General features: G+C 37.7%; 2 protein-coding genes across 6 annotated transcripts in view; one reads left to right on the forward strand and one right to left on the reverse strand.

Annotated features, from left to right (window-relative positions):
• The first annotated feature begins 1,419 nt into the window (after positions 1 to 1,419).
• On the forward strand, positions 1,420 to 5,246 carry LOC143431717 (anaphase-promoting complex subunit 2-like). The gene is made up of 8 exons (XM_076908658.1): positions 1,420 to 1,503; positions 1,659 to 2,091; positions 2,390 to 2,628; positions 2,735 to 2,915; positions 3,625 to 3,850; positions 3,923 to 4,107; positions 4,197 to 4,742; positions 4,803 to 5,246. Exons 1-8 carry the CDS (start codon positions 1,429 to 1,431, stop codon positions 5,240 to 5,242), a joined length of 2,325 nt encoding a protein of 774 aa, XP_076764773.1. The 5' UTR covers positions 1,420 to 1,428; the 3' UTR covers positions 5,243 to 5,246.
• Positions 5,247 to 11,249: 6,003 nt separating this feature from the next.
• LOC143431848 (protein held out wings-like) overlaps positions 11,250 to 24,511 on the reverse strand; it is a 74,153-nt gene continuing 60,891 nt past the window's right edge. For 4 of the 5 annotated variants that reach the window (XM_076908820.1, XM_076908819.1, XM_076908818.1 and 1 more), the window contains exons 7-8: positions 18,589 to 18,714; positions 11,250 to 11,386 (exon numbers count right to left, since the gene is read on the reverse strand). In XM_076908820.1, the coding sequence (XP_076764935.1) occupies positions 18,629 to 18,714 (86 nt within the window). In that variant the 3' untranslated portion in view covers positions 11,250 to 11,386; positions 18,589 to 18,628. The remainder of the gene's footprint in view (positions 11,387 to 18,588; positions 18,715 to 24,511) is intronic. The other variant, XM_076908817.1, reaches the window with a different exon arrangement.

Raw genomic sequence — 24,511 nt, forward strand, 5'->3', positions numbered from 1 at the left:
TCGATTGTAACTACTTCAGTAGTTTGCTTCGCTGTCGATAACTGTATGCGAACTGTCGATAACAGTTTGAGCACCTTCCTCAGAGATGGCGCCACGTGCTCTAAAGTAGAGTCATCATCTCTCTCACTCTTTCTTATGGCATTCTTATATATCTTTCTCCCTTTTACTTCTAAAGCGGGAAATATAAAACAAATTACAATAAAACTACTAAAATATAGAATAAATAAACAATAAAACTATTAAACAACAAATCGAATGGTCAACATTTCGATCAACTTTTGTCAATAATTTCTAGTAATATTTTAGGTTAGGTTATTTAAAACACTGAATTTAGGTTCGATTAGTTACTTGAACTAGTAAACGAACAATATAAAGCAATGAGAGCGTAAAAATTTGTATCGGAATCGCAAAAGAAATTTTTGTTTTAAATCTAGGTTAGGTTAGGTTAGGTTAGAACAACACTAGCATGCATTACGAGTAATTCTACGTAAGATCAGAGTTTTTGAACAACAAATTAAATGGTCAACATGTCGATCAACTTTGGTCAATATTTTCTACGGAAAATTTTAGGTTAGATTGTTGTAAACGACGTATTCAGGTCAAATCGAACAGTTACAAGGAATTAATATTTATAACAAACCATAATTATGTTAACAGAAGAATTGAATAAAATTCAAGTTCAATTTAAAGGTACAAAACATTAATATTTATAATGAACCATAATTATATTAAGAGAAAGATTTTAAAAAATTTAAGTTCAATTTGAATATATCCCCATTATAGCATGAACAATACACGAATATAGGAAAGAAATGAAATAAATGTAAATATTTCGACGAGCGCGCATGCGCAGTAGGTCGTCAGCGCCAGGAGTGCGCATGCGCAGCCAGCCACGCGCGAGAGTATAAATACAGCTGCAGCGTCGAGCAGAGAGCAGTAATAAAACGACCATCGTCTGTCTCACTCGTTGTTACTCCTTCTTTCTCTCTCTCACCTCTAAAGCGGGAAATACAAAAATGCTGCATAACACTACGATACGCAACAGAGGTTTAAAACCTGTTTCCCTATTAAAATTGCGCAATACGTAGCATTTATTATTTATATTTACACACGTTACTTAACATTCAATTATTTTGATCGCAGTCTGCGATGGTAAAAACTAACCTTAAAATCTGCACATATTTACGTGCTGTAAACACAGCTTATTGTTCAACCATGTCTCACGTCAAGAAACATCTATATTTATTGTTTGTAAACAGTGTAAAACGTATCTTTTAATATTCGTTAACAGTAACAATGTTGTCATTTTTAAACAGATTTGAGTGGAAGAATTTTTAGAAGAAACTTGAAAGAATTTTAAGGAAGTAATTTGTAAGAAGAAACTAACCATAGTTTCTACAAAAATTGGCTCTGATTTATCCCAGCGCTATGGCCAAGTCTGATATAAACAAAGGAGACTTCTTCGCTCGAATTCAGTATGCATTTCCAATTTTGTGCGACAAGGTTCGTCGTTTGGGTCAAAATCTTTCGTATCTTCAGCTACTTCCCTTCATTTTTCATTAATTATTCTTACTTGTCTGAAATTTGGAAGCTCGCAGCTCAATTTCGTCTACCACTCTCGAGAAATACACATTGAAACCACCTCTTCGCTTTCTCAGATTCAAATCGAATGCACGGACGAAGAATTCGCCACTACGATCAAAGAAACGAAGGCGTTGGACTTGATGGACTTCGTCGAGGACATAGTTATCCATCACATCGAGCTGTATATCCGCCAGAACGTGGCGCCTACGTTTTGGAAGAAATTTACCAACAACGTGGACGGACAACAGGGCTTCGAGCATTTTAAAAGCGCCGTGGATGGACTCTACGCGAGTCTCAGAGAGTTTCTGCCTCTACTGAAGAGATTAGAGTACCTGATGCAGAATGAAACTAGCAGAACGACGGATGCGAATAATGTATTGAGTCGATTCAAGTTAATCGTGCGCTCTACTTTACTAAGCCAGCTACCGCTTCATTACGAACATATAATCGAACAATTCTATAAGATTGCGTTTAATGTATTTTGTAACGCTGATAGTTCTACCCATGGTAATTGGCATTTTATAAATTCTAAATCTTCAATTGAATATTCTACGGTCATCAACGGATCCAAAATGTAGCAATTAAGTTAAAATCTTGCGCTACAATTTATCGACTCTAATATTTCAGTTTTGAGAAACTTTCCTTGAGAGATGTCTTCAATTTTATATTATCGATAGGAAACTTGTCCTTCTTTTTAGTCAATTACAAAGTACATTCCAAAAGAAATGTTTGTATAATAATCCAGTGTAACGATTTAGAAGAATTGTTTAATTCTATGCTCGTACTGTCTTAATTATGTGCGTAGTGACTACTGGAGGCGATTCGATGCATTGTATGGGTTGCTATCAGGAAGTAGACAAATGCCACTGCCAGATGATGGTGTTCATGTTCCATGAAACGAATAGAAAGTTGATCGAATTGGAATTATTGGAGAGACTAGTAGGGAATGTTCTTACGTCGTTGATCCACATACGTATTAAAAATCATGTGAATCGCTCTTGCGACAAGATGTTTGATGTATCTCAGTTATCATCGTTGGAGAATGTAAGACATCGTTTCACATATCTCCTGGCGTATCATACAATTTACATCGTCTGATGAGAATCTAACGACTGCTGTAAAATTAACTGATTGTGCTTCGCTTTTTCAGTGGCTGGAGACAGTGGTCGTCAGCTGGCTAATAAGAATATACTCTGGTGGCTTTTCGAAGATCATATCCTTGAGCGATGAGACTCGCAATGCTATAGACAAATTCAAACAGAAGCTCTCTTATTTCTTGTACGAGACGTACACGAGATTCAGAATCGAACAGCTCTTCGATATTATAATAGGTTGATGATACTGCTAATTATCCGTATATCATTTTAAGTGAGATACGAAAGTTTTCATTCATGATTTTCATATTTACTAATTCCTTATCGCCTTTGATTGTAGTCGCTGCACTGTACACTTTAATATTAGCTGCTTTATTATTAACTATTTGCAATAGCTTTTCGATATTATAATAGGTTGATGATATTGCTAATTATCTGCACATCATTTTAAGTGAGATACGAAAGTTTTCATTCATGATTTTCATATTTACTAATTCCTTATCGCCTTTGATTGTAGTCGCTGCACTGTACACTTTAATATTAGCTGCTTTATTATTAACTATTTGCAATAGCTTTTCGATATTATAATAGGTTGATGATACTGCTAATTATCTGTACATCATTTTAAGTGAGATACGAAAGTTTTCATTCATGATTTTCATTTTTACTAATTCTTATGTAATCGTTGTATTGTACGCTTTCATATTACTTGCTCTGCTACGCTGATTAACCACAGTAATTAGTAACAAGCGCTTTAAACAGTGTCTACTTTAATCTATGTTAGACCTTGCACAGTTTAATCCACCAACGATTGCATAAAAAGAGTCAAAAGCGCTTCGTAAAACAATCGTAGAATATTATCAATGAATAATGAAAGCTTGCGTATCCCTAAATGCACTTTTATCTGAGCACACTGTACGTAATAAATAATCCGTCTTCTATTCAGAGTACCCAGATTCTCAGCCTGCGATAGATGATCTTCGTGTTTGTCTCGAAAGAACTGATTTACGAAAAGTGTTGATAGAAAGCTTGCAAGAGGCGTTGAAGACAAGACTGTTGCACCCAGGCGTCAACACGCCAGACATAATCACAGCTTACATAGCTGCTATAAGAGCGTTGAGGCAGTTGGACCCTACTGGTGTTCTACTCGAAACAATAACGGAGCCCATTAAGTAGATTTCGCATACTAAATATGAGACGTTCAATTAATTTTCTGCTCTACGCCTTTATGTATGTTAACGCAGAATCTATCTGAGAACCAGAGAAGACACAGTGCGATGTGTGGTAAGCGATTTGCTGGATGACTCGCCAAGTGATTTAGCAGATGAACTGGTGAAAGGCGAGTCCCTGCAACTGGACGATGGCTCTGGGGACGAAGAGAACGAGGATTGGGACAAGTGGATGCCTGATCCTGTTGACGCTGACCCAGGTATAACAGGAATCCTCATAAATCTCTGTACGATACCAAGTTGATCGCTTGTTTAGTGCTTCGATGAGCAATTCTACCAATTCTTCCAGCGAAATCAGCCCAACGCAGGATGTCAGACATCATATCGATGCTGGTGAACGTCTACGGTAGCCAGGACCTGTTCGTAAATGAGTATCGTACCCTGTTAGCGGACAGACTGCTGTCTCAGTTGAACTACCACACCGAACGAGAGATACGTCACCTGGAATTACTGAAGAGGCGCTTCGGTGAGAACCAGCTGCACTACTGCGAAGTGATGCTGAAGGATGTGTACGACTCGAAGAGGATAGACGGGCACATACAGTCGAATACCAGTTACACACTAGAGAAAGACCACTTCCCTATGTCCGCTCTGATACTGTCAGCCCAATTCTGGCCACCGTTCAAGGAGAACTGGAAGCTGGAGCTACCCAAAGTGGTCCAGGACCAGCTGAACAAGTACGTGAAGGCATTCGAGACCTTAAAGGGCAACCGGACCCTCTGCTGGAAGCCTCACCTTGGCAACGTCACCCTGGAGATAGAGCTGAAGGACAGAAAGTTGGACATAAACGTTACACCGATACACGCCACCATAATTCTACACTTCCAAGAGAAGAGTAAGAGCAACGCCTCAAGTTTCAGCTGTACGAATCTCTACGGTGCGCTTTATTTTGCAGAAGAATGGTGTCTCGAGGAGCTCGCTGAGGTGATGCATGCCCCAGCGACAGTGCTGCGAAGGAAGATCACTTTCTGGGTCTCGCAGGGCCTCCTCAAGGAGATCACCAACGATGTGTTCGTGCTGCAAGAGGAGAGCTCAACGAAGAACAGGTCTTTGTCAGACATCGTTGAGGAGGAGGAGGTGGAAAGCGCAATGGCATCAGCCAGCGATCAGAGGGAGGAGGAGCTGCAGGTGTTCTGGTCGTACATTGTTGGGATGCTGACCAATTTAGACTCGATGCCGCTGGAGAGGATCCACCAGATGCTGAAGATGTTCGCCTCCAGAGGACCTGGGGCCATGGAGTGCGGTCTGCCAGAACTGAGGCAATTCCTTGACCGCAAAGTGAGGGAGCACCAGCTGTTGTTCTCTGGCGGTTTGTATCGACTGCCAAAATCATAACGTTGAGGCGTTCGTTGGGTTCTTTGGGAGCGAAAGAAATTTATACGACTGTGGGCTATTGAAACGATGGACTTTAGAGTCGTTAGCGAAGGAGAATGTTAGATTGGTCCCTCGTAGGAGGATTGCACAAACCGCTGTGCTTCGAGAGTGATTAATAAGTCCCAATCTCTGAAAGAGTATTTAAATATTTCTGTAGAAGGTAAATAAATTGATGCGGAAGGTAAACGAACAGCGAAACACAACTAAGACAATGTCCTTACTCTTCGAAGAGCCATAGCTACCCTAATTGGAGGATTGGTAAGCGCGAAACCATCTTGTGGACCTGTAAGTTCCTCTACGAGAAGTGATTACGATGTGAGAATCCTTTAACTTCAGTTTTCTAGAATTATTAGCGAGTTTGCTATATTATACTTTCGCATGGGACCTCTTAGAGTGGTCTAGGTCTGTTCGCCAACGTCTGTAGCCTTTCTATGGACTCCTTTTGCCAATCGTAGCTGCCTTATTTACTAGGAAAGAGGACTGCGATAGCGAACAGAGCAAGAATGATGGTTTCTGATGCTCAGTCGATGTTGTTAGGACCCAGAGGATGTGGTGAGAAGCTCAACGCTTGGCGAAGAAGACCTGCAAACTATATAGAAGACAGCGCAGTCCATTTTTCCTATGCGATTAGGTGGTATCCTCTTAACGATGAGCCATGCATTCTCGAATAGCTCTCTGGTATCATCTAGCAGCTTCCTAGTGTCCCATTAGTCCCTGTCCAGCTGAGAATTCCTTTATATTGCTCACCGTTCAATGTACCACTAAGAAAAAATGGACCGATACCCACCTTTCCAAGATTTTGTGCGAGGATACTGCTGCGCCTTGCAGTTTTGAATTAGTAGCACGCAGACTAAACGTATCAGACGCAAACTAAGCTCCTCCAGGGCTCGCAAGCAGGATTATCCTCTACTGCGCACCCTTCTTCGCCTTTTATGCCTTTATATCTCATAATTATTGCTGTACGCCGGTGCGAATTAGAAGCGCTGCATCGCTGCTCATCAGAATACGATGCAGTGGCATCGAACAGCACTTGGGTGTGCCGTTCGACTCGCTGCAGAGGGACGTAGGGTCATACATGATCCGTAATACGATTCTCTTACACGTACAGACATTTTCTATCATCGCTCCACTATTTTATTGTCTATCTTCTATTTTTCTGGACACCAATCGCATGATCGAACAATAAGAAAAGTAGCAGAGGCAACAGTTGCTCTGCGCCTCTGCGATTCGTACAGAAATCTTCTTTCTACGACTGAAAGCGTCCTTCAGCTGCTTCGATATTGGACACCTTGCGCTTAATATGGAACGCTGGATACTCGAATCGACTCTGAACAGATATAATATAGTAACGATGGAAAAGATGCAAGAAATATTGCAACGCTTCAGTACTTTGCGTGCGCAGCGAAGCAAACTGGCCTTAAGATTCAAAAACAATATAAAACAGGCCTGCGTAACAATGTTAAACGACTAAAATTGTTATTAGACATGTTACGAGTATGCAACAAAGGTTCGCAGCTGTTCTGTAGAATATCTTCTTCGATATCCGTCCATAAACTTCGCCACACGTAGTTTGTACAGCGAAGAGTATCCGCTGAAGAGAAACTGGCTAAAAATAATGTACAGAATTGAAATAAAAATAATCCGTTGTAGTAATGTTCATCGTAACGCAGATGTACTGGTTTTTTTTTTTAAATAACGATGGCTTGGGTCAGTCGATGGCCTCATTTTCTGTTCGAAGCCTGTCCGAATGGCCTCGTTTCCTTGCGAAGCGAAGCGACAAGCTCAAGAAGCCTCGATTCGTAAGAGAGATCCAGTTCGCTGCCAGTTTCTTCTTCAGCGACTCCAACTTGCAAGCTTTGCTCAGCTACGGACAGCATTTTGGGAACTTTACGCCTTTATTAACTTACTATTTCGAGAGGAATGATTGCAGCGATAGCTGTATTAACTCTGGAGGGCTTACGCCCAAGGTTTCCGCTCCAGAAGATGGAATCTCGCAGTCCAGAATGGATACGGACCCCAAAATCTGGGATACCAGGTCCTCGAGTACCCATTTGGGCTTGCGAATCTCTTCGCTACTGTTTCTGTCTGAACCGAAGCGAAGAATACTCTCTTCCTGGTGTCCTGTTTTACCAGACGATGGCTGTTCCTCTGGCGAATCTAATTTAAGCAAGTCGAAGGGCTACCTCAGCGCTGCGCAGCACCGTGGAACTCCATTTAAGCGAACGATTGGATTCCTTCGAGTCGTAGACACATCGCCAAGTGGTCTCTGCCATCGTACGCTAGCTGTTACCCTGGAAAGGCTGCAGAAAACGCCAGCGCAGACAGCGAATGAACAGAGTCAGGCGTGGAGAGCGTTTTAATTTAAAAATAAAATTACTTTATATTTTATCCTGTACTCGTTACACAATTTTTATATATTGCTGGCGCAAGTATCAACAGTAACGTAAAATAGAATAATATAATCCTGGCGAATTCTTTTTTTCATACGACAAGGATTAAAAAGCAGCTATTGCGATAAGTGTAAGATATACAGAGATACGCTTATTAACAAGACTCGTACGTGCGCAAGGGATACATAGCTTTCGCTGTGTATTTGTACGTATACGGATATAAAAAGAAAAAAGAAGAAGAACTTACAGAGTACATGCTACGCGAATAAATTAATGCGAGTACAGATGATGTCCATGTTTCGTATAAATTACTCGAGAGAAATTGAAAGTGTCCCCAATAAATCATCATCGTACGATTGTACACTTTAGTTATAATTCGATTCGCTGCATAAATAAAACAATTTTCTCTCATCTTTTCGCATTATTTATAAATCAGCTGTTAACAATGCTAATAGAAATTGATGCGGTGACAATGGACTCGTATTAGCATTATTAAATATAAATATATATAATTGTCCTCTTTTCTCCTTCTAAACGTTGAGATTTCTTTTCTAATACCATGCGTTTCATCAACGAGGCGAAGTATTGTTTGGCGATCGTTGAAAAAAATGTTCGAACGATGCGCACAATTTTTCTCAGAATATTTATGCGCACATATCTGAATAAAAAAAAAATCTATAAGAGTCAGAGAACGTTTTAACAGTAAATAAATCAATGAGATATAAACGTAGAATAGAACTAGCTCGATGCTGAGTATAATTCTTCCAAGACGGAGGCAATTTCGCAGAACTTAAAGCGTACATCAGTTAGACACAATCGCTTCGACAAAGTATCACATGAAAATGACCTGCGATCCACATAAAAATGATGCGTATTCAAGCATAAAAAGGAAATGTAGATATGTACCGTTCGCTGTTTAAAAAAAATTCTTTGCGGTCCACGTATTGCCAATTCGCATTTCAGAAAAATCTGACCAGCCTCCGCAGTTGTTCTACTGTTAATATTAAAGAGCCCAGTTAGCTAGATTTGCTCGAACAGGCTGCTGGAAATTTTGTTTAAAGGAGCGACTCCTTTGGATGCTGCGTTTGGCTCTATCGAGTTTAATTAATTGATCGTTGGCGAATATGAAAGTTCAGTGGCTTCGAGACTTAGAGAAAGTTGGCGCAAGACTATCGAGAGACTACAGCGAAGCTCGAAGCTTGCTTTTACTGAATATTTCTGATCTACGTAGACAATATTTGCTTGCGTTGCAGTCTGAAGCCTGTTCGAGCAAAATTCTGCCAGCGCCATGGAATCCAAAGCCAAATTGCTGGCGCAGCACTCTCTGGGTGTCTACGCTATCATTATTGCACTGAACGAAGGGGCGGAGGGCTGATTCGATCCCAAATTTCTCCCTCGAACCACTTTTACTAGAACGTCTTGCGTTAAAATATAATGGATTCGCTACTTGACGAGCCGTAAGCTTAAGTAGATTATTTAAGATCACCGTTGGGTACATACAATTACATCTATTTACACAGAAAAACAAGTAGCTATCTATACTCTTAGATAAACAAAAAAAAGGTAATAATAATAAGACGATACGCTCGTATCCAGCTGTGGGATGCTGGCGTACCGCATACAGATCTCTTGAATATACAGAAAACGAAACATGATAGAGAAGGCTCTTATCGTTAGACGTACAGTATGGCAAATCTAAAAAGGATCAACAAATTACTCTAACGTTACATCTGACTGGTAAAACGAATCGATCTCTCGTATAAACATTCTCATCTCTGTGTAAAGACCACACCGGGTACAATTGGGTCTTTAAAGTGCTCTGGGCGAACGAAACTGCCCAAGCGACAACAACAAATATTAATCAAAGATATTATCAACTTGATCGTATAACATTTAGAAATATAAAGAATAATAATGAACCCTTCCGCTGGCCTGCGTCTCTGATAAATCATGAAATTGGCCATCGTGCGTAACCAATATTCCTTTACGCACCTCAGCGGACCCAGAGAAGATTACTCTCTCCTTTCTCAGAGCGATTCGCTAAAAAAATAATATATCTGGAATCGAAGATTCGAACGTTAAAAAAAACTCTATTATTTTACAAGTAGATTGCACCGTTACGATATAACAATATAAAATTGCTCTGATTAATAAAGTAAAAGTATCGTTCGTGTCTGCTTTGTGTCGAAGGCAGAGATTCTCAGCCAAGCGCAAGCTGTGCATCCTCCTCAACGTTCCTCTATACAAATTAACGTAACATACGTATTCGAACATTTTGATTCGCTTCTCGATTCAGGATCAGAGAAATAAGAACAGGGGGGCGTAGAGAACAGAGAGATCTGTGTGTGTGTGATCTTGCGCAGCGTTACACTGTTTTCGATGTCTGGTCCTCAATATATATATTGCAGGTCGATACATGGACCACTTAACGTTAAGAGAATTCTGCGTAACAGAACTTAATCGTTATCCTGAGTCGAACTAACAAACTTCTTTCGCTGTTTCGATTTCTCGCTTAAGGGATCGAAACGCAGAGGAATTTTGATTCTTTATATATTGCACCTTATTTACGCATGGACGTGTTGCTTCTTCTCTTCGTCTACGTGCGAACCATTCCAACAGTCTCTCCTCTTTTATTCTACTTCCGTTAAATGTAAGTACTAAAAGCTTGATATAACTTTGCTTCGTAGTTGCGTAACAACTAATTTAAATTAGAAGAATGTGCATCGCAGCCGGAGGCTGATGTCCAGCAAACAATTTCTAAAACGTACCATCCTGGCGAACGGTGTGTGTGTGTGATATAACAGAAAGATGAGTCTTCTTCGCATTCTGAGGCTGGCGTCCTCCGTTGACTGTGTCGATGGACTTCTTTTGCGCAAACGCTGCGTCTGATTCTTGTAAAGTACGCCAAGTAAATAAATAAGTTGCTAACGAATAACGTACGCAATGTTGAAAAAGAATAACTGTGTATACCGACTGGAGCAAGCATGATTCGAAGTGGCGATTAGATCCGAGCGAAGCGAAGTTACTCGTCATCTTTGCATTATATCACACCCTGCGAAACGTTTCTTTATACCAGAGTGTCCGTTGCAATTTAGCGTCTTAACAATATAAGTAAGTTAGTCGTACCAATTGTTAAAGAACCGAGCTGTTTCCTCTTCATGTCAATGATCTAATTAGCTGGGCATTTAAACGTACGCCAAAGATCAGTAATTCTCAGGTAGAAAGCGCTAGAAAAATCAGAAGTCAGATCTTTGTACAAAGTTAGTCGTATGTGAAATTGTAATCCGTTAAAGAGCTTCTCTGGTCAGAGATCGAACATTCTAAAAGCTGTTGTTCGTTCGTTCGAGAAAAATTGTCCTAGCTGAGAATAAACAGTCGATCCTTTCTCGAGTTTAAGGAGTGACTCGCGGTCGAGAGACTTTTTAATTACCTGTCGAACGGTTGGGAGGCGCTAGTTAAAGTGGTGACTAGCACTAAGTGTATATATATGTGTATATATATATATATAAAGTAAAGCGACTAAAACAAAGCTGTACAATTTTAAAAAGACACGAAGAGGGTACAGGATGGATAAAAACAACTTGACGAACAACAGGGCTGGTGATGCGAACGGCGAAGGTAGTCATCTGGTTGGTGAACTGATCGAACGCGGATGCTGTTCCAGAGTCCAGGTGTTAGCACGGGACGAGTGGATTCCATTGTTAGCACTCCAAGCCTATAGGCCATGGGCAACCAAGGTTAAAAAGAAAGAAAAGAAAAAACAGTTTGTTAGTAATTTAATTATGATCGATTCATGTTAACATTAAGTTTTTTTAACAGTTCGATAGTTGAAAGAAATGTAGTTAATGGAAAGCACTGCCTTTCTTTTACTCGTGTTTTACTCGTTTTCTACAATGGTTGTCCGTTTCTCCGGGTCAGGGGTTCTCAAACTGGGCGCCACGGCACCCCCATAGGGCACAGTGGTTCTCAAAACACTTGGTCAGTGATGATTCTCAAACAATAGTTCTCAAAACACTTGGTCAGTGATTCTCAACCAATGGTTCTCAAAACACTTGGTCAGTGATTCTCAAACAATGGTTCTCAGAACACTTGATCAGTGATTCTCAAACAATGGTTCTCAAAACACTTGACCAATGGTTTTCAAAACACTTGGCCAGTGGTTCTCAAAACACTTGCTCAGTGGTTCTCAAGCAATGGTTTTCAAAACACTTGGTCAATGGTTCTCAAAACACTTGGCCAGTGGTTCTCAACCAGTGATTTTCGAAACACTTCTCAGTGGTTATCAACCAGTGATTTTCGAAACACTTGGTCAGTGGTTCTCAACCAATGGGTTTCAAAACAATTGACCAGTGGTTCTCAACCAGTGATTTTCAAAACAATTGGCCAGTGGTTCTCAACCAGTGATTTTCGAAACACTTGGTCAGTGGTTCTCAACCAATGGTTTTCGAAACACTTGGCCAGTGGTTCTCAACCAATGGGTTTCAAAACACTTGGCCAGTGGTTCTCAACCAGAAGTTCCCAAAAAAAACACTTGGCCAGTGGTTCTCAACCAGAAGTTCCCAAAAACATTTGGCCAGTGGTTCTCAACCAGAAGTTCCCAAAAAAACACTTGGCCAGTGGTTCTCAACCAGAAGTTCCCAAAACACTTGGCCAGTGGTTCTCAATTGCCCGTGGAACATTCTCCGCTTTTCAAAAAGATTGAGAACCACTGCACTGTTCTTTCTTCTTTTCGTAAATATTCAAATCACACTAAAGTATAAAACTATGTGTCGCAAAATTTGTTTAGCTGGATCTAAAGGGTGTCTCGTGGCGTGAAAAGTTTGAGAACCGCTGATATGGGTTTTTCAAGTTTATTTTCGAAGTTAAGCTTCCTCTCTCGCGTATGTAAAAACGTGGCGAACGAGAATCGACGTAAACAGGAAAGCGAATAACGGATGAAATTGTAACTTTTCGCGTCTCGAGAAGCAATTGCTTTGCACTATCTTCTGAACCGATATTAGTGTGTATAAAAGCATTTTTTATTTCATATAAAACATGATACGTGGTGGAGACAATTTTTTGTTGGAATATTGTTATATTAACAAAATGAAGCTGATACTTCGTTATTTGCCATTCATCGTTTTACTTTTCAACACCCCTCCAATTATCGAACCAGTTTAACGAGCCATACTTTTTCACTGAACGCTCGACAAATCAGAATCATCCAATTTTCCAATCTTTTTTTTTCTTCGAAATTACTTACTCTCACTTTTTTTAAATGCTCAAAGGCTCAAGATCTTTCTCGCTCGATAATTAGACAGTTGAATCGTGTTGTTACTTTTTGGTTGCAAGTTTCGCATAATCATGTGCTCTCCCCGCGTTTAGGATAATCGTGAAGATAAAAAAAAAAAAAAACTCTATTGAAAAACTGTAAAATGATCGGACGTCGGATAAACGCGTAGAGAAGTTTGAAGAAAAAAAGCAGACTTTGGAATAGAAAGATGAGTTTTAAGTTTAGAGATGATTTTTTTTTAGTTATTCGAAATGCGGAGGAGTAACGTTATTTTCCCAAGAGAATTGTATCACTTTTGTCTTTCAGGCAGCTTGGGTGTGCACCTGCCACCATCTAGCAGCGTTAAATTACATTGAACGTGTGTACGGTATTAAAAAAAAATACATATAGTTACAGCCAGTTGTATTATTACTGTGAATCAGTTGTATTAACTGTAACGATCCTATCGGTAAGCAGGTGTCAAGAGAGAGAGAGAGAGAGAGAAAAAAAAAAAGGCCAAAAAGAACTTTTGCACGCGTACAAATGAGATGAGAAGAGTCTACTGTGCAATCGCTGGAAAAAAAAAGCGTACGATTGCGTGGTGTTAAGATCTGTACACGATATATAGATACTGTGTTTTTGTTAATCGTTTTAGGGGGGAACATGTAAACTCGTTTCTCGAGAAACTTTTGATGGTGATCAAGCAAGTGGTTTCGTTCACTTTCTCGCGCCAAAACTTTCGAATCGCGAGCTCTGCGATTGGCTCAACGTTTCTTCCTTTCGATTGGCTAATTTAATAGTTTCGATTCTACTCGAAGACTTTTTATATATGTATGCGAACAGAGATATTAAGTTAGTGTCAACTTGGCCGTGTGGAGCATTTTTGGTTAGTTTCATAAAGACAACGCATAAGTATGTAGTTACACGATTTGTGTGACAAAATGAGATCACTTTCGTATATAAATGTGCCGTTATATAAATTATGCGTGGTATATTGTTAGTGGTGATACATAAAAAATTAAAAAAAAATATATATATATTATTATAATAATAATAATAATAATAGGAGAGAAATGCATTTTTAGGATTAAATTACAAAACATTTTATTTCTACGTGAGAGTGCTCGCCAATAATTATTATTGCTATTTGAAAATATAGATCGTTAAAGCTCTCCCGGAAACGTTCACGTGAGGACAGTTATATTGAATTATTGTGATATGTACAGGCAAATTTCAGGTGGATAAATATATATATATGTAACTTCTACGTTTGCAGATTATTAAGTAAATAATCCTGGATTCAAATGGAACATCCGAGAACATCCGAATTTTAAGGTAGAACGCATTCCAAATGTTCGCTGGTAGCTTTTCTTTAAGCCTTCGCATCGTATCGTAATACCACCCCTGCCATCATTTCCCAGAATGATGGGAGAACTACCTCTTCCGTCTGTATGTCGTCGTGAAAGATCGACGTATTAAATATCGAACGTCCGTATTCTCAATCGAACGTCCAACGTTCGCGATTAGCCAGCAGGTGTATGGCACGAAACATTAAATAATTACGCTGGCAAACGTCGACACATTCAGCGTGCGCCAATACTGGTTGACTGGTTTAAATAAAAATACCTTTTCACTATGTTCAGACAAAAATTGCAAACTTTTTGATGTACGATTTATCTCAAAATCGAATATCAACTGTTAAGTGTCAAACAGGGGCGGATCAAGACAATTGGGGGTTCTGAGTTTTAAAAAGTTTCGCTCTCAGGGGCGTGTCATTACAATTTGGGGCTCTGAACTTCAAAAAGTTTCGCTCTCAGGGACGTGTCATTACAACTTGGGGCCCTGAGCTTCAAAAAGTTTCACTATCAGGGCCGTATCAATACAAGTGGGGGCCCTATGCAGTAAAATTTTCAGGCACTCAGGGCGGCATAAGACGATCGAGTACCCTGCGCTTAACAAATTTGTGGAGCCCTCAGGGGCGTACCAAGAGAAATGGGAGCCCTGGGCACTAAAATTTTTCTTGGAGCTCTCAAGATCGTATCAAGAAACATAGGAGCCCCGAGCAGTACAAATTTTTCTTCCAGGGGCGTACCAAAAAAATGGGGGCCCTAAGCAATAAAAATCTTTTTTCGAGCTCTCAAGGGTGCACTAGAAAAAGTGGGAACCCCGAGCAGTAAAAATTTTTCTTCAGGGGCGTACCAAGAAAAAAGCAAAAAATTTTTGAAGCGTAATATGGAAGAAAGAAATAATTGATGAATTTGCAAGAAATAAAGCAAGACGAAAATTCATGTAAACAATATACAAAATGTGTATTTACTAATGTGAGAAATGCCTCCCAGAGAAGGCGCAGGGCCCACCGTCAATCGATATCCGTCCCTGCGCAACTGTACTCTTTTCTTAGAACTTATTTCTCGTAAGCGAGCCTCGAAATTTTTGATGTTTGGGGCACCCACTCGTCTTCATCCGCCCCTGCACTGTACGTTACAACTGCATTTAGAATTTTTAAAAATGCCTTTACTACAGTTTTCAAAATTTCTTTTCAGCTGTGTCTTCTCGACTTACATTTCAGCTTTTACCACTTGGGGTACCCACTCGTCTTCATCCGCCCCTGCACTGTACGTTACAACTGCATTTAGAATGTTCAAAAATGTTTTCACTATATAGTTTTCAACATTTCTCTTTGGCTGTGTCCTCTCGACTTACATTTTAGCTTACATTTCGGTTTGTCGACGTATGCCAGCTGAATATTCGATTTCACACCGAAGAACATCGACAGTCTCTAATCTCGATCTTTCACGACAACATATATCTCTGTATCACATATAACTTGCCTAAATACTTATTTAAACGCGCGCACACGTGCGTCCGCAGACGCACGAGAAGGGCAGACGAAATGGAATGAGTAAGTGTTCCACAGGCACAAGTTGCCAAGAAAAGGAATAAAAAAAAAAAAAAAAAAAAAAAAGAAGTGCGTTAAAGTAGACAGACGCAAATATCAAGTTCACGTTCTGGTAATTGCCACCCTCTGAACGGCATTTCCGTCCCGAATCAGCATCTTTCTCTCGATTTCTTCTTTTCTTGTCTCACTTCGACCTTTTCTCACAGTAATTTGCCTCTCAGCGATCGTAACAATACTTTGGTTGTAATTTAAAAAAAAAAAGAAAAGACTTTCGTTCAGCGCTGATGCACACGATCGCGAGGTTGATCGTGCGAAGAATGGGTAGGTGCGCACCCATACCGTGTTCTCATCGTCCATCTTCTTGCGCGATGGCACAAGAAGGATAAAAAGGGTCGTTTCTAAGTCTTTACAACCTAATTGCGGGGAGTTAACATTATCTTGAAACTTAAAAAACTCCAACGGCTAATAATCTTCTCAAAGAAATTTGTTGAACCAAAAATATCATAATAAACAACAAGAAAAGAATGATTCGAATTTTTGAATTTTTGAATCGAAATTCAAATGAAAAATTATATTCTCGTAAAAAAAAATAAAATTTATTTTTGCTTTGAAACGTTATTAATTTGATCACATTTAGAAGTTGGTACAGTGGCAAATATTATATGTACTTAGTAGTTCTTAAATATTAATCATTTAATTGTTTATTGCTCGTGGATAAATACTGTGATACAATTGTAAGATCTAAAAGAAAGAAAGGCTGTTTTTGGCTGTTTATTTACAACAATTAATCATTGTTCTTCAGTAATGTTTAACGATAGATTCAAATCGCAAAATTGTTTTTTTTTAATTTTTTTTTCGAACCACGCTTTTTGAAAAAATTTACTTTAAAAGTTTGCGTTAAGTTTGGAGCTTAACGCGAACGAGTATCTTCGCAGACACGTACATGTGTGTGTGTGGGCCCGTAGAACATAAAATTTAATGCTCATTGGTATTTTATTAACGAATAACCCGCTTTTTCTATTTAATTACTCATTCTTTGGGTTGCAATCAAATTTGATGGAATTGAAATATTGCAAATTGGAGTTTTGCAAATTGAAATATTACAAATTGAAACTTTGCAAATTAAATATATTGCAAGTCGAAATTTTGTAGAATAAAATATCGCAAATTGAAATTCTGCAAATTAAAATATTGCAAATTGAAATTGTACAAATTAAAATATTGCAAATTGAAATATTGCAAATTGAAATTTTACAATTGAAATTCTGCAAATTAAAATATTACAAATTGAAATTTTGCAAACTAAAATATTGCAAATTGAAATTTTTCAAATTAAAATTCTACAAATTGAAATTTTGCAAAATGAAATTCTACAAACTAAAAGATTATAAATTGAAATTCTAGAAATTAAAATATTACAAATTGAAATTCTAGAAATTAAAATATTGCAAATTGAAATTCTAGAAATTAAAATATTGCAAATTGAAATTCTAGAAATTAAAATATTGCAAATTGAAATTCTAGAAATTAAAATATTGCAAAGTGAAATTCTAGAAATTAAAATATTGCAAATTGAAATTCTGGAAATTAAAATATTGCAAATTGAAATTCTTGAAATTAAGATATTGCAAATTGAAATTCTAGAAATTAAAATATTGCAAATTAAAATATTACAAATTGAAATATTGTAAATAGAAACTTTGCAAATTGAAGTTCTGGAAATTAAAATATTGCAAGTTGAAATTTTGCAAATTAGAATATAGCAAATTGAAATTTTTCAAATTAAAATTCTACAAATTGAAATTCTGGAAATTAAAATATTGCAAATTGAAATTCTGGAAATTAAAATATTACAAATTGAAATTTTGCAAATTAAAATATTGCAACTTTGCAATTTTTCAAATTGAAATTCTACAAACTAAAATATTGCAAATTAAATTATTACAAATAGAAATTTTGCAGATTAAAATACTGTAAATTGAAATTTTGCTAATTAGAATATTTCAAGTTTGTAATTAATTACCATTTGAAAGGTTTCAAATTTGTAATTTATTTCAAATTAAAATATAGAAAATTTGCAAATTTATTGCAAATTAAAATATATCAAATTTGCAAATTAAAATATAGCAAATTAATAAATTTATTACAAATTAAAACGTTATCCAATCCTTTACCAACCACACGACGTTTCTCAAATATAAAAAATAATCATAATTATAGACCAAAAACAATATGGACGCACACACATCTATGTACATAAAGAAAAATAAATAAAAGTATCGAATGTAGCTTTCAAATACTGAAATAATACCATAGGAATACTTAAAAAATACGGAGAATAATATTTCCCACGAAATTTCGATAACCTTCCTCGAACTTTAAGGCTTTTTCAAAAGTAATTTTGAAAAATAAATAAAATTCAATTCCTCCATTTTGATATTTTAAAAAACAAAGCACACATTAATTTTATTCGATTGAATGAAAATAATTTCTTATCGCAAGCTGGCAATTAATTTTCGCCCGATAAAGTTCAAGAAAGGTGAATCGAGCAATCCTGTAAGAAGAACTTTATTCCTGTAAAAAGCACAAACTGGTTGAAAGAGTACGAACATGGCAACATGTTGTACAACGATATGATATTCATGTATCTACGTCATTTTATGGGATGTGCACGTTGTTTTCACTTAGAAACAGATGTGGATATATGAATATCGTCAGACAAATAAGGGTAAGAGATTAAAGAATGATATGTTTGTAGGAAACTAACCTTTCCACGGAGGCGCGTACTGTAATTGCGCTCTCCGGATTCATGACAAAGCACCAGCCCTTTGATAAGGGTGCTCGCGAATCTGACCCAAGTGCCTACGTTGTTTCGCAGCGGCTGCTGCACCTGCTTCAACATACAAACGTCTATAATTCATTTGTTCCCCACATTGCATTCTATCGATTTCCAGTCCTCGGTACGACCACATTTAAATAGCCACTACAAACAGTAACAGAAAGATTAAAATTGCTCCGCGCGACGTGCAAACCAATAAATTCCTCACTTCCGTTTCGTCTTTAAAAGTGTCTCTTCAACATTACGCAACGCGATACTTCTGTTGGTTTGGCAAGAAAGTGATTTCGATCATTCGATTAGAATTCTAATCGAATTTCGTGTTCTGCTTTTCATATTTCACAGTGGTCGTATTTACAGGGGCGAATCGAAACAAGTGGGAGCCCCGAGCAATAAAACTTTTTGGGCCCTCAGGGGCGTGCCAAGACAAATGGGTGCTTTGAAAGCTAAAATTTTCTAAGACCTCAGGAGCGTATCAAGACAAGTGAGGAACCTGTGCATTAAACTTTTGGACACTCAGGAGCGTATTAAGACAAAGGGGGGCCCTGAGCACCAAAATTTTTTTAAGATCTCAGGGACGTATCAAAACTAGTAAAAAAACTGAACTACAAAAATTTTTGAACCGCCAGGGGCGTATTAAGACAAAGGGGGCCCTGAGCACCAAAATTTTTTTAAGATCTCAGGGTCGTATCAAAACTAGTAAAAACCCTGAGCACTAAAAATTTTGGACCCCCAGGGGCGTATTAAGACAAAAGGGGCCCTGAGCACCAAAATTTTTTTTAGATCTCAGGGACGTATCAAAACTAGTAAAAAAACTGAACTACAAAAATTTTTGAACCCCCAGGGGCGTATTAAGACAAAGGGGGCCCTGAGCACCAAAATTTTTTTAAGATCTCAGGGACGTGTCAAAACTAGTAAAAAAACTGATCTCCAAAAATTTTTGAACCGCCAGGGGCGTATCAAGACAAAAGGGGGCCCCAAACACTAAAATTTTTTCAATACCTCAGTAGCGTATGAAAGTAAATGGAAGCCTTGAGCACTGAAAATTTTGAGCCCCCCAGGGGCGTATCAAGACAAGTAGAGGCCTTGAGTAGTAAAATTTTTGTTTGCTCCTCATATTTTCAAAAATTTTGCAATAGAAACCAAAAATACTTGCTTGCCAACCCAATACGTATCGTACTGGCGTTTCTTATTATTAGTTTGCATTCAATCGCGAGTTCTTCGAATGAAAAAAAATATATTGCACTCATTTTTCCTCTCTATGGTATACGCGTATAAATTGTTCGTGTGAAACTTCTGAAAAATAAATTTGAAGTATTAAGTCATAAAATATGCATGTTTCCTTGTATTCCATCTTCAGTCCATTGATTACATCTTTCTTCTCGTATTTAGAACATCGTTAATTATTACGACACGTATAGACGCGTATATGTGTCTCTATTTAAAGATTAAATCGTTCGTCAAACGTTTACGAATTTATTTGATGTTCTCGAATCGAATATATTCGATCGTTCTCAAATAGTTGAAAACTGGATAGAATGAACATCTATGAAAGTTGATTATCTTCGATTACCAAATGACCATTATTATTTGTTCGTATAATACATGTAAACAACACGTTTCAAAAGAACGTCCAATATATTTCTCCCTATACGAGATATCTGTTTCATGTATCCAACGTATCACAAGGAATTGAGTACAATTCGATTGTCTCGTTTCTTAAATAATTCGTTTCACTTTTTGTTGCGTTTAGATCTACGATTCAATATATATAGAACGATCTGTAGAATATTCAATTTTATACTTGGAAGATGTACTAACTCTTTAACATTTAACATTAAGAACTTAGCGACTAATATGATATGTTCTTATTTCGTTGAACTTCCTTAAGTAATCGTAGACAATAAAAGATTTCAAAGATATTCTTGACGAATGTTCTATTTGTACGTGCGCGCACACACATACACACACTGAAAAACTCACACGTGCTCACAGATTCGAATGCACAGTTATATCATCACAATTATAGGCGCATAATCATGATAATATAAATGAACACATGTGTGGCGTGTGTGCGTGCTAAGTATATAAATAATACATAATTTACGTGCGCAGGCTGAATCAATTATTAACTGCACCATCGAAATTTACTCTCGTCACTTCCGTTTCTTGCATAAGAAAATGTTTCGAAACGCTCGAAACAAATGGTGGCCCTTGGCGCAAAGATTTTCAAAACTTTCAGGGGCGTATCAAGACAAATAAGGACCCTTAGAACTAAAATTCTTGAAGACCTCAGGGGTGTATCAAGACAAATGGGAGCCCTTGGCACAAAAATGTTCAAAACTTTCAGGGGCGTATCAAGACAAATAAGGACCCTTAGAACTAAAATTCTAGAGGACCTCAGGGGTGTATCAAGACAAATGGGAGCCCCTGGCACAAAAATTTTCAAAACCCTCAGGGGCGTATCACGATAAGTGTGAACCCTGGGCACTAAATTTTTTTTCGAAAACTCAGGGGCGTATCAAGACAAATGGATGCCCTGAGCACTAAAATTTTTGGGGCCCCAGGGGCGTAACAATTGAAATTCTGAAAGGCTCAAGGGTGTATCAAGACAAACGGATGCCCCGAGCACTAAAATTTTTTGGGGCCCCAGGAGCGTATCAACAAAAATTCTGAAACACTCAGGGGCGTATCGAAACAAATGTGGGTCCTAAACAGTAAAAATTTCTGAGTTTCCCCAAAAAAAAAATATTTTCAAAAATTTTACGCTGAAACCAAAAAGATTCCAAACGCTCGCTACATCGCACAATTAATTGGCCAATGACAACAGCTGTTCGAGAACATTTTCTTAAACAATTAAAATGCTGAAAAGTATTTAGCAATTAGACGTATAGACTGCTAAAAGTGTATTTAGCAAATTAGATGTAGAACAGAAACCAGTTCTCTGTACGGCTAGACTTCGCATAAATTTAATAAGCGTGGATTTCATATTCATTTTATTTTGTAACGTAAAAATTCAATAAATAGAGTAATATATATCGTATATAAATATAAGAAAAATGGCTTACTTTTTTGACTAAAAGTGTATTCTCGTGTTTCAAATGCTAGTTTCGTTTTCTTTTCTTTTTTTTTAAAGTCGCTCACTTTCTCGTAGAAGGCCTTAAATTACTTTACGACTGAGAATAAGCAAATTCCTCGTGCGAATAAAAATCATGAATGAGAAACGAGTAGTCTCTGGCGTTAGATTTGCCCAATTTCTAACTATTAACTCAACGCACAGTTTCCACCAAATAACTTAAACTGTTATCGTCCAATAATATTGTACGATAACATACAAAGTGTAATAAATCACTGACAAACTTTGTAACGTAGAATCTCCAAATTATTCCAGACGATAAAAATGCTCGAAGCTTTGATACTGATACTTTCTTTGGAAACTTTAAAGACACTGCGATTGGATATATTTAATGCGAACAAAGAAATTGAGAACAAAAACCAGTATCGTACGACTCGGAAAGAATATTAGCTTCGACGAGGAATCAGCTTATTTCATCCGTTAACTTTCTACTCTATAAATTACAGTAAAATTTATTTATTTATATTAAAATTATAACAAATAAATAATATCTGTGATTAACTCATTAAATATATATATATATATGTATATAATCAATATGGCAATGCACTATAGAATCGAACGTACAAACGTATTGCACATTCGCTCTCTTTATATCCCTTTAAATAATACAAATAGAATACGTAGCATGTAACGAGGCATGATATGTTTCGAAATAAAAATTCTCCTCTCTGATCATTACGAAACTAATTAAATTTATGGTACATCGAAGCGTTAGGATCCCAATCAATCCTTTTCTCAATTGAAACCAAGGCGCACCGATGAATACTAACAAATTTCATACTATTTATTAGCTTATTGCAACGCACACTGAATGCGATAGCACCATTACTGAAAATAGCATGAAAAAATTAGAGCAGAGGCTCAACGCCTGCGACTACAACAGAATTGAACAATTAAGAAGCAAGCGTAGCCGCAAGGGAGTAATAGAAATTTTATTCGCCCGTGCAACACTATTTTTCAGTGGTGCGCAGCGAAGAGATTGTTCGTTTCTTAAAACATATCACACCCATCGAACACATTCATGATCTACGCTATAATGTGTAGTAAATGGTAACGAATGTATAAGCGTACGACTTTGTCATACGATAACAGAGTATTTCATTCACGGAAGAGAATGTCTGCCTTTCTCTTTTCATCGATTCAAGTTTTTATCAGTACGTAGTCTATGTATATACATATGTATATGCGAACAACTTGGGCGTTCTTACGTTTACTGTGCAAGAGTTTCAATACTGGGTTTATCAGAATTCTTGTCGCTCGTTTCGAAACAAATGATAATGTTCGAGAGTCACTGTATCAATGATACTTCCATCGAACGCTACGCTAGACTATATTTTCATAAATTTGCAATCGTACGAATCATTTCTTGCATCAAAAGCTACGATAGACTCTATTCTTACAAATTTCCAATCATACGAGTCATATCTTGCATCGAATGCTACGCTAGACTATATTCTCCCAAATATTGCAATCGTAGGAACCATTTCTGGTTCTAACTACTTAACGAAGAGATTTTTAGAAAGTCTAACGATGGAATTACCATCGATGAGAGTACTCGAAAGTAAACGCTGCGTAATACTTAAAAGTATACCTCGTATACTTCAGCGTTACTCAAAATTATACAGCGTACTTCAGCGTACGATATGTGAATACGTTTCGAAGATTATCCAAATGTTTAGAAACAGAGTCGCAGCTGAAAAATTGCTCTTGATCATTCCTCGTTGCATAATATATATATATACGATACGACACAGACTGTATATTACAAATCGAACGTGTTCACCTCTCTTCGAATTAATGCTACTCGTGCCAGTCTAAGATTTTGCCCAACGCAGTACACTGCGCAGTAAAAAAAAGAGAGAAAAAAAAAAAAATACTTCTATTATCAGCTACTCGAACGATTGCTTTCGAAATGCAGATTATAATATCATTTGATCGTAGACCGCTTTGTTAAATAATTATCAGAACTGAATAAAGACTAGCAAATGACTGATGTGACTCTCTTAAATTAATAATAATCGTCTAATACTACATCCGCTGCTCTGAAACTCTCTGACAAAGCTCTCCGGTCCCTTTTAGGCATCGATTCGACTCCTGCGCTGGCTCTCCAGCTTGATCAGTTGCGCTCAACGATCAGTTGGCGAAGAGCGAAGGGAAAGAGAAATTAAATGGCAACGGAGCGCATCTAAAATTGACAATCGAAGGGATGATGGTCAAGCGATAATACTAGATGACATCGATAGCAGCAGCGTTGGAAGAGAAACCAAGTTACGATAGAGAAAAATAAAGGGAACTGCGCTCGTACGCATCTTTCCGTTGGACAGTGGAGAACATTCCTTTTATTCGATTATACTGCCACTTCTGAGAAGCTAGAGAAAGGGGGGAGGCGATACGCTCACACGTACACACACATACATGTGCATATAAACATATAAAACATATATAAAAAACAATAGACAGCGTACGAGGGTGTTCCGCTGTTTCTGGCTTTTCTGAGACGAGAAGGATCCACTCGACGAGCTTCAGCTCTGATTTTCTGGATCGTCTGCTCTTCGTTTAACAGGAATGCACAGCCGAAAGGAGTTAGATATCATTCAAGCGATCCGTAGCAAGTTAATCGATGAATAGAGAGGCCTCCGGAGGGTTTTTAATTATCAGAAGAGCCTTCAAACGAACAGCGCTGAGATATTCTGATTTTTGATCAAGATTGCTTCT

This window comes from Xylocopa sonorina, unplaced genomic scaffold (genome assembly GCF_050948175.1).
Source record: "Xylocopa sonorina isolate GNS202 unplaced genomic scaffold, iyXylSono1_principal scaffold0014, whole genome shotgun sequence".
Lineage (NCBI taxonomy): Eukaryota > Metazoa > Arthropoda > Insecta > Hymenoptera > Apidae > Xylocopa > Xylocopa sonorina.

What these genes read in the sequence shown, in the direction of transcription:
- LOC143431717 (XM_076908658.1), top strand. Translation starts at nt 1,429, where the DNA reads ATGGCCAAGTCTGATATAAACAAAGGAGACTTCTTCGCTCGAATTCAG. An exon ending in TTCCAATTTTGTGCGACAAG is followed by an intron (nt 1,504 to 1,658) that starts GTTCGTCGTTTG and finishes TCGCTTTCTCAG; the next exon opens with ATTCAAATCGAATGCACGGA. An exon ending in TCCTGTTGACGCTGACCCAG is followed by an intron (nt 4,108 to 4,196) that starts GTATAACAGGAA and finishes CAATTCTTCCAG; the next exon opens with CGAAATCAGCCCAACGCAGG.